At 37.0% G+C, this 14,122-nt stretch overlaps 3 protein-coding genes across 4 annotated transcripts; 1 reads left to right on the forward strand and 2 right to left on the reverse strand.

The window, feature by feature from the left end:
- Positions 1 to 594: 594 nt before the first annotated feature.
- LOC18603006 (uncharacterized) lies at positions 595 to 4,387 on the reverse strand. 2 transcript variants are annotated; one of them, XM_007034722.3, is made up of 6 exons: positions 4,231 to 4,387; positions 3,836 to 3,923; positions 2,741 to 2,785; positions 2,518 to 2,626; positions 1,553 to 1,808; positions 595 to 962 (listed from the first exon to the last, which is right to left on the reverse strand). In XM_007034722.3, exons 1-6 carry the CDS (start codon positions 4,276 to 4,278, stop codon positions 771 to 773), a joined length of 738 nt encoding a protein of 245 aa, XP_007034784.3. In that variant the 5' UTR covers positions 4,279 to 4,387; the 3' UTR covers positions 595 to 770. The 2 variants fall into 2 exon arrangements, with proteins under 2 accessions (XP_007034784.3, XP_007034783.3); XM_007034721.3 differs by having other exon boundaries at positions 3,818 to 3,923.
- A 135-nt stretch (positions 4,388 to 4,522) lies between these two features.
- Positions 4,523 to 7,504, forward strand: LOC18603007 (Pentatricopeptide repeat (PPR) superfamily protein). Its single transcript, XM_007034724.3, has 2 exons — positions 4,523 to 5,291; positions 5,734 to 7,504. The coding sequence occupies exons 1-2, from the start codon at positions 4,717 to 4,719 to the stop codon at positions 7,325 to 7,327; spliced, it is 2,169 nt and encodes a 722-aa protein (XP_007034786.3). The 5' UTR covers positions 4,523 to 4,716; the 3' UTR covers positions 7,328 to 7,504.
- Positions 7,505 to 10,378: 2,874 nt separating this feature from the next.
- On the reverse strand, positions 10,379 to 11,300 carry LOC18603009 (uncharacterized). Its single transcript, XM_007034726.3, has one exon. It carries the CDS (start codon positions 10,872 to 10,874, stop codon positions 10,530 to 10,532), a length of 345 nt encoding a protein of 114 aa, XP_007034788.1. The 5' UTR covers positions 10,875 to 11,300; the 3' UTR covers positions 10,379 to 10,529.
- Between the last annotated feature and the right edge of the window lie 2,822 nt (positions 11,301 to 14,122).

The raw sequence follows: 14,122 nt of genomic DNA on the forward strand, positions 1-14,122 counted from the left end.
TTACAGCATCATTAGAATTCATAAGTTGTTTTTTAGGCTTTAAGCTGGAATTGGGAGCACCCAGAGTCGAGTTGAGTTGAGAAGGAATAGCATACTTTAAACTAGTGATAAAGAGAGTTCGACATTACCCTAACATCCCCTAAGATATGATTTGATTCTCAAGCGAAGCCAGATTTCGCTTAATGCCTTTCCATTTTTGTAGCAGTAAAACGGCCAGCCATTGAGGAAGCGAGGAGGAGGCGGCCCTGGCCTGCATTGGGAAGTGATATAGGTCACAAAATCAAAAAACTTCTAGCCGTACCAAAGGTAAGGGCCACCTGGACCGAACAGTTTGTTGAACTTGTTGATACTCAGGTGCTTTTGCTAAACCTCAAGGCTGAAGGGAATCTAGTCATCTATTTTCTCTGTTCTGGTGCTAGTTACTCCTCTATCAGCCTTCTTGTTGCCAACATTATGACCCAGCAAGTCATCCAGAATGTCACCAAGCATACCTCAATCACCATTGATATGTAGGCTCAGGAAAATAGCTAAATTGCTTCTAATATGTATCAGACCCAAAATTTTAACCGGTGCATTAGGTAACACAACCAGACATTATCTAAAACGGATACTGAGACCTTCAATCCATTTTATTTATCAATTCCATGTCAACAGTATGACTTTCATGATGCAAATGCACTTCACAATATTCATGCTTTCAAACCCTCAAATAATCCTGTAGAAATCCAATTTATATTAACACTCTTCTCTGATTTCCTTCCCAATATACATTACTCATCATGAGAGCCCAAAGAACCTTCCTGATGACGCAATCGACGCCTACGGTGAGCTCTCTTATGGGCATGACTCTGTGCTCTGCTTGGCACATTTGAGGTGCTAGAGTGATGAATCTCCTCTGCTGTTTCCGTATAACCAAAAACACAATCTAGCGGGTCTGCCATCAGATCGATACCAGAGTTCACCTAAAATAACAAGATGGTCAGGAAACAAGGAACAGAATCCAGATCCCATGAAAAATATGGCAAGGCCTGGGGAAAGGCAATAAATGGATTTATGCAGAGGATCTATTGGGCTGGATCAGCAAATTACAAAATGTTATTTTCTTTTTCTAAAATTTAATATCATTTTAATATAAGCAGGAACGCACATGCAGAATAACAAGCTTGTCCCACGCCCAAACCTGTCAAATACTGTTTTTGGTGAGACATACTATAATAGTTATAGACCTGATAACTGACAGATAATTCCATAACTTATTTAAGGTGAAAAAAAGAAGTTCGGAATTTATTCTGAGTTGATATCAAACAACTGTTAATCCTAGAATATCCTACTTTGCATTGACAGCATATACAGGATAATCACCTAACATTGATTTTGAATGTCATAACTAGCAAGCAAAACAAATGAAAAGAAACAAGTTCATTTATGTGCTCAATAGCAATAAAACTAGGTCTAGAAGTCTATGTTCTACATCTAAATGCACCTCTTGTACAACTTCATTATAACTTTACAACAATGTTGTGACAATGCGAAAGAAACTAAGTGCACTTACAGGAATTTGCTTAGACCTCAAATCAGTCTTTTTGCTGGCAGAGTTATCGTGGAAATCACTGGGGGTGGCATTATGGGAGTCATTCTGGGAATGATCATGAGTTCCTTGATCATGACTGATATTATCACTATAGAAATTTCGATAACGCCACCTTAATCTTGGCTCTGACGTTAAATCATCAAATACTTCCTCGGAATAGAAATGTTTAGAGATAAGTCGCATCTTCAAAGGATCATCCCGATATTTCTTCACTATTCTGTTATTTGACTTTCAGCTTATGAATAGGAAACTTAAGCAAAAGCAACTGTATACAGATATTTACTACTAACATGCACCAGTAGAATGTATAAGCAGATGCCACGAACATAATACAGAACAAAATATCAGACTAGGCCTTGACCATTTACAAATACAGTAAAAGTTACAAAACTTAAATCAGGATATCTTTTTTTTTTGAAAATTGAATCAGGATATCTGTTTACTCTTTGGCATTAACCTTGAGCTTAACTTGAAGAAAATAAAAGATGACTTCCTGATAATCAACACATTTACCGATATTATCTTCAAGAATGCATACAACATACCCAAAAATATTTTTGTTTTGCAAAAGAAATATTCACCCATAGCTACGAGGCATGTACAATGATAAATCCAAGAAAATGACATTTAGTTTACTTGTTTCTTTAATCAGCTGTAGAATTAACACTTATTCTTGATCTGAAGCTTCTGAGTCTCCAGAATTTCAGAAAGCAAAAGACAGACATAAATCCTGTTATTTCAACTTTAAAGGCAACACATGAACAATAAATCCGAGGAAAGTTAAGCTTGTTAACTTTTTATTGGATCCAAGCAAGCATTTTTGTCAACATGTTTCTGATATGTCCATGAACCCCATAAAACATCTTCTTTTTTTTCACATTATTTAAACTGGAAAATTTTATCAAAAAGTAGCAAATGGTACATACATATCTGCTAATTCTCTCTGCATCCGACTTCCATCTAATGCAAGAACATCGTCAACACACGACTCTAGTGAGCTACCAAATCTCCACAATCCAAATATAGTGGCAGCTCCTGCATAAAGTAAAGACTCAATTGTTATTATAAACAATAGTTCTAATGAGTGCTTCTGCATGTCTAAGCATGTCTATTGGTGAGCATGAGTAGGTGTGCATCACAGAGAGTTACCCACTGAGACGTTTAGCCGAACTAACATATTCAGCTTCCACGTTGCTGCAAGAGAGGGTTAGGAATTATCAGAAACTGCTAAAAATAGAATATCCAACACAGTGGTTAGAATAAGTTGGAAAAAAAAGAGACCTGGTTATTACCAAAATGATTTGAGAGATAATGAGATAATTTTTACAAAATGAATAAAAATATCTAAATAGACCGGCAGCAACAATACTAAAGGGAAAACATACTGCTAGAGTATGGAGTCAACAGAGAACTTATGTTCATAAGTATTTTAATGTTCAAATTACTAAAAAGTAGAAAGAACTTGTTGGACAACAATCAGGAAAAAGACCATCTTACAGACAGGTACTTACCAAAGTTCAAGTTGAAGCTTGGACAAGAAATCATTTTTGAAAAAGCAGTTCAAAATTAGAATAATGATCAAATTAAACACTCCTTAGCCAACTCAAGAGAGCTTATTCAAAATTTTCGGGAACTACAAAAGATGAAGTCAATGGCATAGTTCCTAGGATATTACTTGTAATGAAAAATTGGTTTGAAAAAGTTAAAGAAGCATTCGCTGTAAGGCAATTGTGTTGCAATCTCCTTTCTAATTATGTCTAGGGGCAAAAAGAATTAAACACTAACATAGCATTGTTAGGTCTGGTACCTATATTATAGCAAACAAAAGCTAAGCCACTATATAGAATACATCAGGTTCATAGTCTTGACTCCTGAGATCACAGATTATAAAGTACGAGAAACTTTAAGCTTTGAAGACCAGAATTATGAATCTAGAATGCAACATGCAACAAAAATTCAAATTTAAAGAAAGCCACTTTCTAAATGGAAGTTGAAAAACAAAGATCAATAATAAGCATAGCTATACAGATCATTATTCATCGCAAAAGAACTAAATCTTCTAAATATTAAAAGTAGAAAAAGACCAAGTATCTTGAAGCACCAGTAGATACCGGATACATCAACCCCAATCAGTTTTGGACTTCTGCTTTCTATACTATATCCAAAACTATGGATGCATATTCAAATACAACAAATGAGCAGCAATGCCGGTGAAAACGAAAATACCAGTCCAGGCAAGCCCACCTCCAGCAATTACACCAGCAGAGAACTGCCTAACAGCCTTGGACTTACATCTATGAAAAAAATCTTGCTCTTGTAGGGTCAATTGCTCCTAAGAAAAGAACACACATTACAAGGTAATAAGGCTACAGAAATAACTGATGCCACTGCCAACAAGCTTTTAGTATTACCAGACACAGTTCTACACAAATTTAAATTTTTGAAACAATTTTTATTGTTTTACTATTGTTTAATTGTTATTTCTGGAAAGAAAGAACCTGTCTTCCTGTTCTATTCTCATCGATCCCAAAAGCAAATAAATTGCGTCCCGGATTAATAAATGAAAGATACTTAAAAGATGAAAAGTGAGTGGAAATGGAGAGTTAGAAGCCATAGGAACAAAAAGAAATGAAGGGTACCTTTCCCGACCTGAGATTTTGTTCAAGCTCCAACAAAACTTCACCCATTCTCCTCCAAAATCAGCCGCCTTTTCTCTGATGATGACTGAGGAGGGACTGAGGGTCGAGAGTTGTGAGTCGAAACTTCACACAAGGAACCTGGTGCCTGTTCTTGGGCCGTGGCCCAGTGACGTTGATGGGTTAGGTCTATGGTTCCAAGCTTCTAGTTATGCCTCTCACTCTCACGGTCTCACCTGTAGACTACTGGGCCATCGGCCTTCCTCCAAAAATAGCAAATCTTTTAAGTTTATTTTCCGCGCATATTGTAACAGTCCCCAAAAATCAAAACCCAGAAGTTTGTCTTTTAACTCTGTATCAAACATCTCTCGGACTAGGATTCCAGGAACACAACCCACTTTAACTAGTTAACTTTCCCTCCACATTCTTAAAGACTTTTCACTTCAAAAAAAGGGCAAAAACCTTAAACCCCTCAAAAACCCCTTCCACATGTCAGCGCTTCCCCAACCCACCATTTCTCTCGTTTCCCCGAACCTCAAATCCCTCCCAACCCCCAAAACCCTTCTCAAAACCCTCTCTTCTTCCCCCTCCCTCACCCACCTCAAACAAATCCACGCCCAAATCCTCCGCTCCAACCACTCCCACTCACATACCCTCATCCTCAAACTCCTCCTGTTCTCCCCTTCCCTCCCTTACTCTCTCTCCATCTTTTCCCACCTCCCTCACCCTCTCCCTTCCCTTTCCACTCGCTTCGTACGCCACCTCTCCCGTAGCTCCAGACCCGAATTCGCTTTATTTGTTTACCAAAGGCTGAGGAATGAAGGAATAAAAATTGACCGATTCACTTTTCCTCCGCTTTTAAAAGCAGTTGCGAGGGTTGAGGGGTTGGCTGAAGGGAAAGAGATTCATGGGTTTGGATTCAAGTTGGGTCTTGACTCGGACCCGTTTGTGCAGACGGGTCTTGTGGGTATGTATTTGGCATGTGGGCGAGTTTTGGAGGCTCGGTCGGTGTTCGATAAAATGTCTTACCGGGATATTGTTGCATGGAGTATTATGATAGATGGGTATGAGTTTTGCTAATCTGAAGTTCACCTTGATTTAGATAAAAAAATGATTTTGAGTACAAACCCAAAGAATAGTTTTTTCTAAGCAAAGGTATAAATTTGAGGAAGGGTGATTGGTGATTCAAATTTCTTTCTACACTTACTATTGGATCAAACTGCTTATTGAGTAATTAGATATTAAATACTTGTAAAATTTTGTGAATAGCGAAATGTATGATATTTCTGTGTTTAAGTTAAATCTGTATTTAGTTATTTATTCATTTTTAATTGAATATGATATGATGTTGTATTTTCTATTGGTATTAGTTTTTGTTCCGTTTAGCAATTTATGAGAAAGTAAAAAACAATAGTATCAAAAGGAGTAAGTAATTAAAAAAAGTTTTTTTTTTTTTTTGGTGATGAAACCCATGCTGGTTTGTCTAATGAATTTAGTTTTTAACAGCTACTGTCTGAGTGGACTTTTTGATGATGCATTGGAGCTTTTTGAGGAGATGAAGAGGGCTAATATTGAGGTGGATAAGTTTATACTTTCCAGTATTCTTTCTGCTTGTGGTCGTGTTGGGAATCTAAATCACGGGAAGGCAATACACGACTACATTATTGAAAAAATTCTTGTGGTTGATTCTCATTTACAGAGTGCTCTCATGACTATGTATGCAAGTTGTGGTTGCATGGAGATGGCTCAGAAATTGTTTAATCAGATGGCACCAAAGAACTTGGTTGTTTCTACAGCGATGGTTTCTGGGTATTCGAGACATAGACGAATTGAGGATGCTCGATTGATTTTTGACCAAATGGTAGAGAAGGACTTGGTGTGTTGGAGCGCGATGATATCTGGTTATGCTGAGAGTGATCAACCTCAAGAAGCTCTAAGATTGTTTAATGAACTGCAATCTCTGGGAATGAGACCTGACCAGGTGACAATGCTGAGTGTTATATCAGCTTGTGCGCATCTTGGTGTACTAGAGAAAGCCAAATGGATACATGTATATGCTGATAAGAATGGTTTTGGAGGAGCTTTGCCTATTAATAATGCTCTTATTGATATGCATGCCAAATGTGGAAGTTTGGAAAGAGCAAGAGGGGTTTTTGAGAAAATGACTAGAAGAAATGTAATATCTTGGACCAGTATGATCAATGCATTTGCCATACATGGGGATGCCAATAATGCTCTAAGCTTCTTTCATAAAATGAAAGAGGCACATGTTGAGCCCAATGGAGTTACATTTGTGGGTGTGCTTTATGCTTGTAGCCATGCGGGGCTGGTTGACGAGGGCCAAAGAATCTTTGCATCCATGATCAATGAACACAAGATTGCTCCTAAACATGAACATTATGGTTGCATGGTTGACCTCTTTGGCCGTGCTAATCTCTTAAGAGAAGCTCTTGAGATTGTAGAGACAATGCCCTTAGCACCCAATGTTGTCATTTGGGGATCCCTCATGGCTGCTTGTCAAATTCACGGTGAGACTGAATTAGGAGAATTTGCTGCCAAAAGGCTACTTGAGCTGGAGCCAGATCATGATGGGGCTCTTGTGTTGTTATCAAATATTTATGCCAAAGAGAAAAAGTGGCAAGATGTTGGGGAGTTGAGGCACTTAATGAAAGAAAGAGGCATATCTAAGGAGAAGGGATGTAGTAGGATAGAATTGAACAATGAGGTGCATGAGTTTTTAATGGCAGATAGGAATCACAAACAGGCAGATAAGATCTATGAAAAGTTGGATGAGGTGATTAGTCAATTGAAGCTGGTTGGCTATTTTCCTAATACCCGTAGTGTTCTGGTTGATTTAGAAGAGGAAGAGAAAAGGGAGGTGGTTTTATGGCATAGTGAGAAGTTAGCACTTTGTTATGGACTCATTAATGGGGAAAAAGATTCATGCATTCGGATAGTTAAGAATCTTAGAGTTTGTGAGGACTGCCATACCTTTATGAAGTTAGTCTCAAAGTTGTATGGGAGGGAGATTGTTGTCAGGGATAGGACAAGGTTCCATCATTATAAAGATGGACTTTGTTCTTGTAAAGACTATTGGTGACTTTTCTTGAGACTTTAGTCAGCTGTTTGATCCTAAATAGAGAAATTCTGTAATAACATATATAATTGGAAATGTATTAAGAATTGTTTGTGATTAGAGATTGTATTTATTAGGAGTGAAAGGATGAGAACATGGTCAGGGGGCCTGCACAAGTTGTCCTCAACATGATTTTAGAAACCTGTGTTACATTGATATCCTCTTGTCCTGTTGTTATTCTTTCAGTAGAACTGGTTTTATGCTAAGATTAATCCAGGAATGGCAAGAAAAGGGGACGGGATGCCTATGAAATACAAAGTAGTTAGACAGAAGAAGAGAGTGATATTTTCAGAGGGAAAATTAATGAACTATCTTGTAAGAGATCTTATTCATAAGATTGATGAACACCTCTGTATATTTTGATGTACATCCCTCGATAGATTTGTATGATCCCGGTGTATATTTGGTGCAAACCTTTTCCCAATAAGTAATGACATATTTACATTCATATGCATATCCTCACTATGAGTACTTTCAAGCCATTAACTATCATTACTTTGCCCTATCATTAGATACTTTCAAGTTATCCATTGCTGAAAACAATGACTCATCAATAAGATAATTATAGAGTGCCAAACAAGGGAAAACGCTGAAAAATCAATGGAAACACTTATAAGGAAATGACAATTGGATATCGGCTAGGATGAGATAAGCTAAAACGATAGCCATATACCCATTGTGAAATTGAAAACAAATTTCACTGTGGCAGTTGGCATCTTCTTTCTAACTCAGTAGCAGCAGCTATCACAAGGTCTTCCTATTTGCTAGTTTGTGTTCCTTTTATGCCTAAAATTTGGTTTTGAAAGCCTATAAATTTCAGACAGCATGTCTCTTTATAAGTTCTCAAGAATGTCATGTTCAATTGTCTCCACCATGCATGCACATTAATTTACAAGTTCTAAAACTAATTGACATAACAAACAAAAACGATTTTCAATTCATAAGGCACATAACACGTTCAGAAATTGTGGATTAATAGTTTTCAAAAAGTAATGATCTTAGTCTCAATCTATCAATGAAGAATCAAGGTTCTGGACTGATATTCCCCTTTGTAGATGAGCTCCTTCTACCGGACACGTTATTGATATTTACATGGCTGCAGACCAAGGAAGAGATGCTCGTCAATGAGGAACTGGATATGATGCTTAGGTTTAGACTAAGACCTATGCTTCTTTGTCACTCTTCCATAACCACCATTTCTAATTGCTCCCCAGGAATATATGTGACTTCTGCTTTTTCTACAGGAATCTCTTACAGCAGTTGCTATTTATTGATTTATTAATTACTCTACGGTGCAAAATCATCCAAGCATAACAAGTGTTTCTCATGTGAAACTTTCTTAAGATAACTTGATACGCCCCAATAGATGCTACTTGAAGATTGATGCTTGCAATGCCAGCACTAACTTTCAAATCTTAGGACATAAGCAATTCCGTCTTATGATCCTTTCATCAGAAAGTACTTGATAATTTATGGTTGAAAACTGTGAGAAAATACTGATATATTTTTCTTTTCGTGCATGTCTAAAATTTGATTCGAGATGTCACAAAATTATAAGCATTAACGATTCAAATCAGACACGGCATCTCTAGAAACCAAGTATACTGATACCAATTATCAATAAACAATGGTTGACCTATCTATAAGTAATTTAACTAATCACATGGAACATGATTAATTAGTGCCGAAACAGGTTGAGGATGCCTGCTTAGGATGCTTAAATTTGGTGATTAATTAAGCAAATGATCGTGGACCGCTGACATTGAAGATTTTTCTGACATATTTCTCAAGGAACATGTGCAAGTTTTTTTTTTTTTTTTTTGATGTTACAAGCTGTGGTTAGTGTTACCATCTGTACACATTGATAGCCTAATGCGGGGACCTGCTGCTGCCTAGTGGATAGAAAAGTTGTCTTAATCAACATGAATTGGTAAGTTCAGCAACAGAAAAGTTGGCTTTTGGTAGACCAAACTTGAAAAGGAGGGAAAGGGGAAAGATTTAATCAGATGGCCTACCAGCTGATCTCCCAAGATTCCACAGTTGTAACTCAGGTTATTTCAACTCCTGAGTACTCGTGTTGATAACATATGGAACATCCCAAAATGATATGGTACAAGCTTGAAGTCTTCAAATATAAGGAAAAGCTTACAAGAAGACGTATGAAATGTACTTGTTTCATATATATTTCTATGCAAGTCAGATTAGCTTCGAGCTTAATCCAACGGCTTTGCATCTAAGTATTGCTTAGTAACAGTACTTACGCAGCTATTATAAAGGAATCAGGAAGTTTTCATCATCAACTACTGCTAATAGTGGGAAATAACCATAATTTAGCTCAAATCATTGAAACATATGGCATAGTGTTGGTTTAGTCCTTTCTATGGTAGTGGAAAGTTGACCTTTACGGCTGTATTATAATATTGAAAAAGTCTAGATTTGTTACTGATTTTCTTTGTCTTTGAGAATCCACTGAGCCAGTCGGGGTAAATATCTTGCAGATCAAGGACCGATAACTCTCTACTCTCCACTGTCAAACTCCTTGTTCTTTAGACAATAATATATCAGCCCGGCTAAGAAAAACCAATAACTCTGCCCTTACTTCCCACTTCAGTTTAAAGTCATTTGACCTTTTCGGAAAGGTAAAAACCATTCCACCCGCACCCCCACCGCTTTTCTTTTTATAATTTCAACCTTCCAACATTCAGCATATTGGAAGAACATCATAAACAGAGATGTCATTCAAATGAAAGGGAAAAGCAGTAGCAAATTTAGAATAATTTCATGCTGTCCATGGTTAGGATTTTCTTGAGGAAAAATATTAGGGGAAAATGAAATGGAACCTCATAGCCTTTGGTTTTGAAAATTGGGAAAAGAGAAAGCAAAACTGTTTTTTCCATGAAACATTGTTATTTGGAGATAAGAAAAAGTTAAAACTAAAGATCTTGAAAAGCTTTGGTCTCTTCAAACAGGAAAAGAAAAAGATGGGAAAAAAATGCATACCATATCAAGTGGGGGTAAAGAAAAACAAAAACAGGAAGAAGCCTCCATTGAAATAACATCTCCTGTACAAGACAAGTTGAAAACTTAGCCGGAAAAAGGCTTAGCTATCAATATTATTCCAACTAAGGTAAAGGCCTTTCCTCCCTTTCCTTTGTTTTTTGGCCAATTAGTACAGTTTTGTGCTAGCCGATCTTGCGAACTTCTTAGAAGAAGAAGGTGAATTACGCGTATTTGCCAAGTCTCCCGACCTTCTTCTCAGCATCTGCCTCATACCATCAGCTACTCGAACGGCTGGATTGGATTTGAATTTGCCACAAAATGACATGTGAGCTTTAACAGCTTCTTCAACACCAAATTGCTTCTTGCTTCTACTCACCTCATCTCTGACAGCTTCTGAGCATAACCCACATAGCCATTTGCCATCAAATTTGGCCTTAACATCATTGATATAATCTTGGGTGCAATCTTCTTTCAAACCACAACACTCACATCTAACTGATTCAATTTCCATATCGTTTTTTTTTTCCCTTATCCCTTTTTCTTTTTCGCTTTTGCTTCAAGGTTGAAGAAGGATGGACTGGAAGTTTTTGTTCTCCCCAAGTTTTAAGGGGATTCCAGGAAAATGATAAAACAAAGTGCTGCTGGTAGAATGGCTACTTTTATAGTTGGATTTGATTGCAATGATAAAATAGAAAGTGGGCTTTCTTATCTTTTTTCTTTTGCCTTAGTTTCTCCCTTGGAATTGATGGTTTTTGTTGGTACAAGAAGTGTAAGAAAATGTTTGGCGTTTGCATGAGAGCTTATATGGTTGGTCTGAGATTAGAGGGATGTGAGGACTTTGGAGTTTAGAGTAGGGGAAAGCTTCCATAATTTACTCCATGTTCTAAGGGACATGGGGCAGTGGAAATTGAGACAATATGGTCGGAGGGGGGCCTCAAGATCGTGGCCCTTTCTAGCATTTAAAACTCCACCAGGGTGGGTTTTTCTTTGTTTTTTTTTTTTACGGTAGTTTTTCTTTTTGTATGATTGACAGTTACTTTCGGTTGGTGTCAGGGGAATTGGCTAGCCCTTGGCTTAAAGCTTGACCTGGCTATTTACTGCCTCATGAACCTTTTGGCTGAAGCTTGAGGCTTGGGGCTTGGGCTTTGTTCTTTCGTTTGTTTGTTTGTTTGTTTATATTCTAATTCCATGCATTGTCTTGACTGATCGACCATACTATTGCAATAAGGTCAACATTGCTTCCATAATCTATTGACCAATTGGCCTTAGGTGGTTCAACAGCCAATGATCTATCAGACAGTTGTGAAGTTAATTTGCATTGAAATTGTTAATGAAATTTTCTGTTTTTATCAAGGCCTAGATGACATAAAACAAACCAATCCTTTTTCTATCTCCCCCTTTCATCCATCTTACACATAATTCTTTCACTTTTTTGCATTAATCTCATCTTTCCCACTAAGGATTCATTGTAGAAAAAGAAGTGGGAAAAGGGTTGTTTTAGTTTTATTAACAAAGATGGTCACTTGAATGTTTCTATCTGATCAAGAACCAGTTAGAATCCTGCTTAATTGGTGATAGTAACATATAAATTTCATTAGGCCTTAAAGACAAGTCAGTGAATATGACCTAACAGGAAAAATGACAACATGACCATGAAGTTTGCTTTCTACATTGGCTTGCAATAATGCTAACAACTTTTTGGCATGATTAGAACACTTGAAACATAATTTTTTCTTTTCCCTTTCAATGGAGAAGGTATGGTCATTTTGAGTGTAGTCAAATTTGACATGCTATATGCTCCATGTGTTCTGCCCAATCACATCATCTCCTCCAATTTTTTCTTCCCCCCATTCGCTTTGCAATTGCCGATTGCATTATGTCATTAAAGCTTCACCATCAAGATCCAAGCTTCTTTGCCTGGTTTAATTATGAAGAGCCATTATCATTATATGGAACATATGCTTATCGAATTCTCAAATATATATATATATATATATATATATATATATATAAATACAGTTTAATATTAATCTTGAGAAATACAAGAATGATAATAGTACAAATCAGAGGCTTGTAGTAGCTTTCAAGCAGCTTAATGGTGGTGTGTGATCTTTGAGAAGAGAAACATTTCCCATTTCCCATCTTTGATTTTCCACTTGACATGAACTTAGCATCATTTCAAGGGAAACTGTCAATTATTAAATAATCCAGAGAAGGAAAAAAATTGAAAACTATCAATTATTGACGGATGATGCTCTTAGGATTCACATGTATAATTTTTCGTGGTTGGTTTGAGGTAGCTTTCACCTATATGGAACAAGGTTGCTTTCGCCTATACTGTAGTTTCTAATCGTGCTGACTTAATTCGGCAAGAGGCTTCTCGGATTCGGACATGTGGCTAAGAACAATTAGTCAGTTTAATTACCCTGAACCCAACATTGGGCAATTTAGTTACTATATGAAGAAACGATTCATCCTAATGATTTTTTTAGTTGGAGTGTACCCATAATTTCTGCAAGAGTGACTGCAATGGAAATATCAGTGGGAAACCCCAAGAAACCTCTCAAGACTTCAGCTATGTCTGTCACACTGCATAAGTACAGTCAAAGAGCTCTTTCTGGAGCTGTTTTTTCAAAGTCTTGTGCCCTAAACAAGGTGCTAAACTTTTCCATAATACACCAATTATTAATCTTCAAACCATAACCTTAATCAGAGAGTGGAAGTCTTTTTCACCTTGTGATTTTCAGTACAAAAAAAGAATAAAATAAAGAAAAGTATTTAGGTCATCATAATTAAATGTAGTTGCAACCAACCAAGTTGGCTGTCATATTGCAGTATAGCTTCATAAAAAGAATGTGTTGTAATAATTCTTTCTTACCAAGCAAACTACCCCAAAGAGCTTGTTGTTTAATCAAGAACATGCCCAAATTTATGGTATGGAAGCAATGTCAAAATCAGATCAGTATACAATTAAGTTGGGAGCAATTATCATTTACAGTTGAAAGAGAAGTTTCTTACATGCATGATTCAGAGTCAACTAAAACAGGCATAATCACACTCTTAAACATTGACAAAGCGTTTCAAATGATAGGCCTAAATCCTTGATTACCCTCCACTTGCTTGGATTTGTAAGATCTTGTTTGGATGATTTCCACTCAAGTGATGGCCCAGATATTGAAAGATTGATTCAATCCACTACAATGGGGCATTAAATGGTTTATCAGTGCAAACATAATGTGGGAAAAGGTCGAGCATGCGCTTCCCTCAGAATTCAATCTCACGTGATTTTGATCACAAGGATTGATTTTATCTCTATAACCCAAGATTTGTTGAGGAAACGGACGTTTATTACGCTAATCATAAAGGGGTCATGAACACTCTTTGACCTCTTTCTTTTTGCTGAACTAACTTGACAGGACATTCCCAAAAGGTGAAGCACTTTTTTATGCTGTCAAGGATGAGAGAATTTCATTTTTTTATGCTAAATTCAATTAGCAATGATGCTGTTGTTTAGCCAGTTTTTAAGCAATTACCAAGACTTGAATTGAGCTGATGAGCAACGTCCGAAGAATCCTACACATGTGGTGGTTACAAATGATCCATTTGATTTGACATTATTGGCAACATGAAATCTTTCTGTAATGCTCTTTTGCATGTCTATCAGTTGTAGGCTTAACTTTCACAAATCATAGTTTAGCCATAGATCTCCCACCCTCCCCCACCCCAGTTTTCCCCAAGCAATTGCCTTCTTACTTGAGC

This window comes from Theobroma cacao, chromosome 4 (assembly GCF_053813885.1).
Source record: "Theobroma cacao isolate CCN51 chromosome 4, ASM5381388v1, whole genome shotgun sequence".
Classification (NCBI taxonomy): domain Eukaryota; kingdom Viridiplantae; phylum Streptophyta; class Magnoliopsida; order Malvales; family Malvaceae; genus Theobroma; species Theobroma cacao.

Bases quoted from the DNA above. Each gene is read 5' to 3' on its own strand.
- LOC18603006 (XM_007034721.3), bottom strand. From the start codon at position 4,278: ATGGGTGAAGTTTTGTTGGAGCTTGAACAAAATCTCAGGTCGGGAAAG. The intron at 3,924-4,230 runs GTACCCTTCATT...TTCTTTTCTTAG, and splicing joins AAAATCTCAGGTCGGGAAAG to GAGCAATTGACCCTACAAGA. The intron at 1,809-2,517 runs GTATGTACCATT...GTCAAATAACAG, and splicing joins CAGAGAGAATTAGCAGATAT to AATAGTGAAGAAATATCGGG.
- LOC18603007 (XM_007034724.3), top strand. From the start codon at position 4,717: ATGTCAGCGCTTCCCCAACCCACCATTTCTCTCGTTTCCCCGAACCTC. The intron at 5,292-5,733 runs GTATGAGTTTTG...AGTTTTTAACAG, and splicing joins TGGAGTATTATGATAGATGG to CTACTGTCTGAGTGGACTTT.
- LOC18603009 (XM_007034726.3), bottom strand. From the start codon at position 10,874: ATGGAAATTGAATCAGTTAGATGTGAGTGTTGTGGTTTGAAAGAAGAT.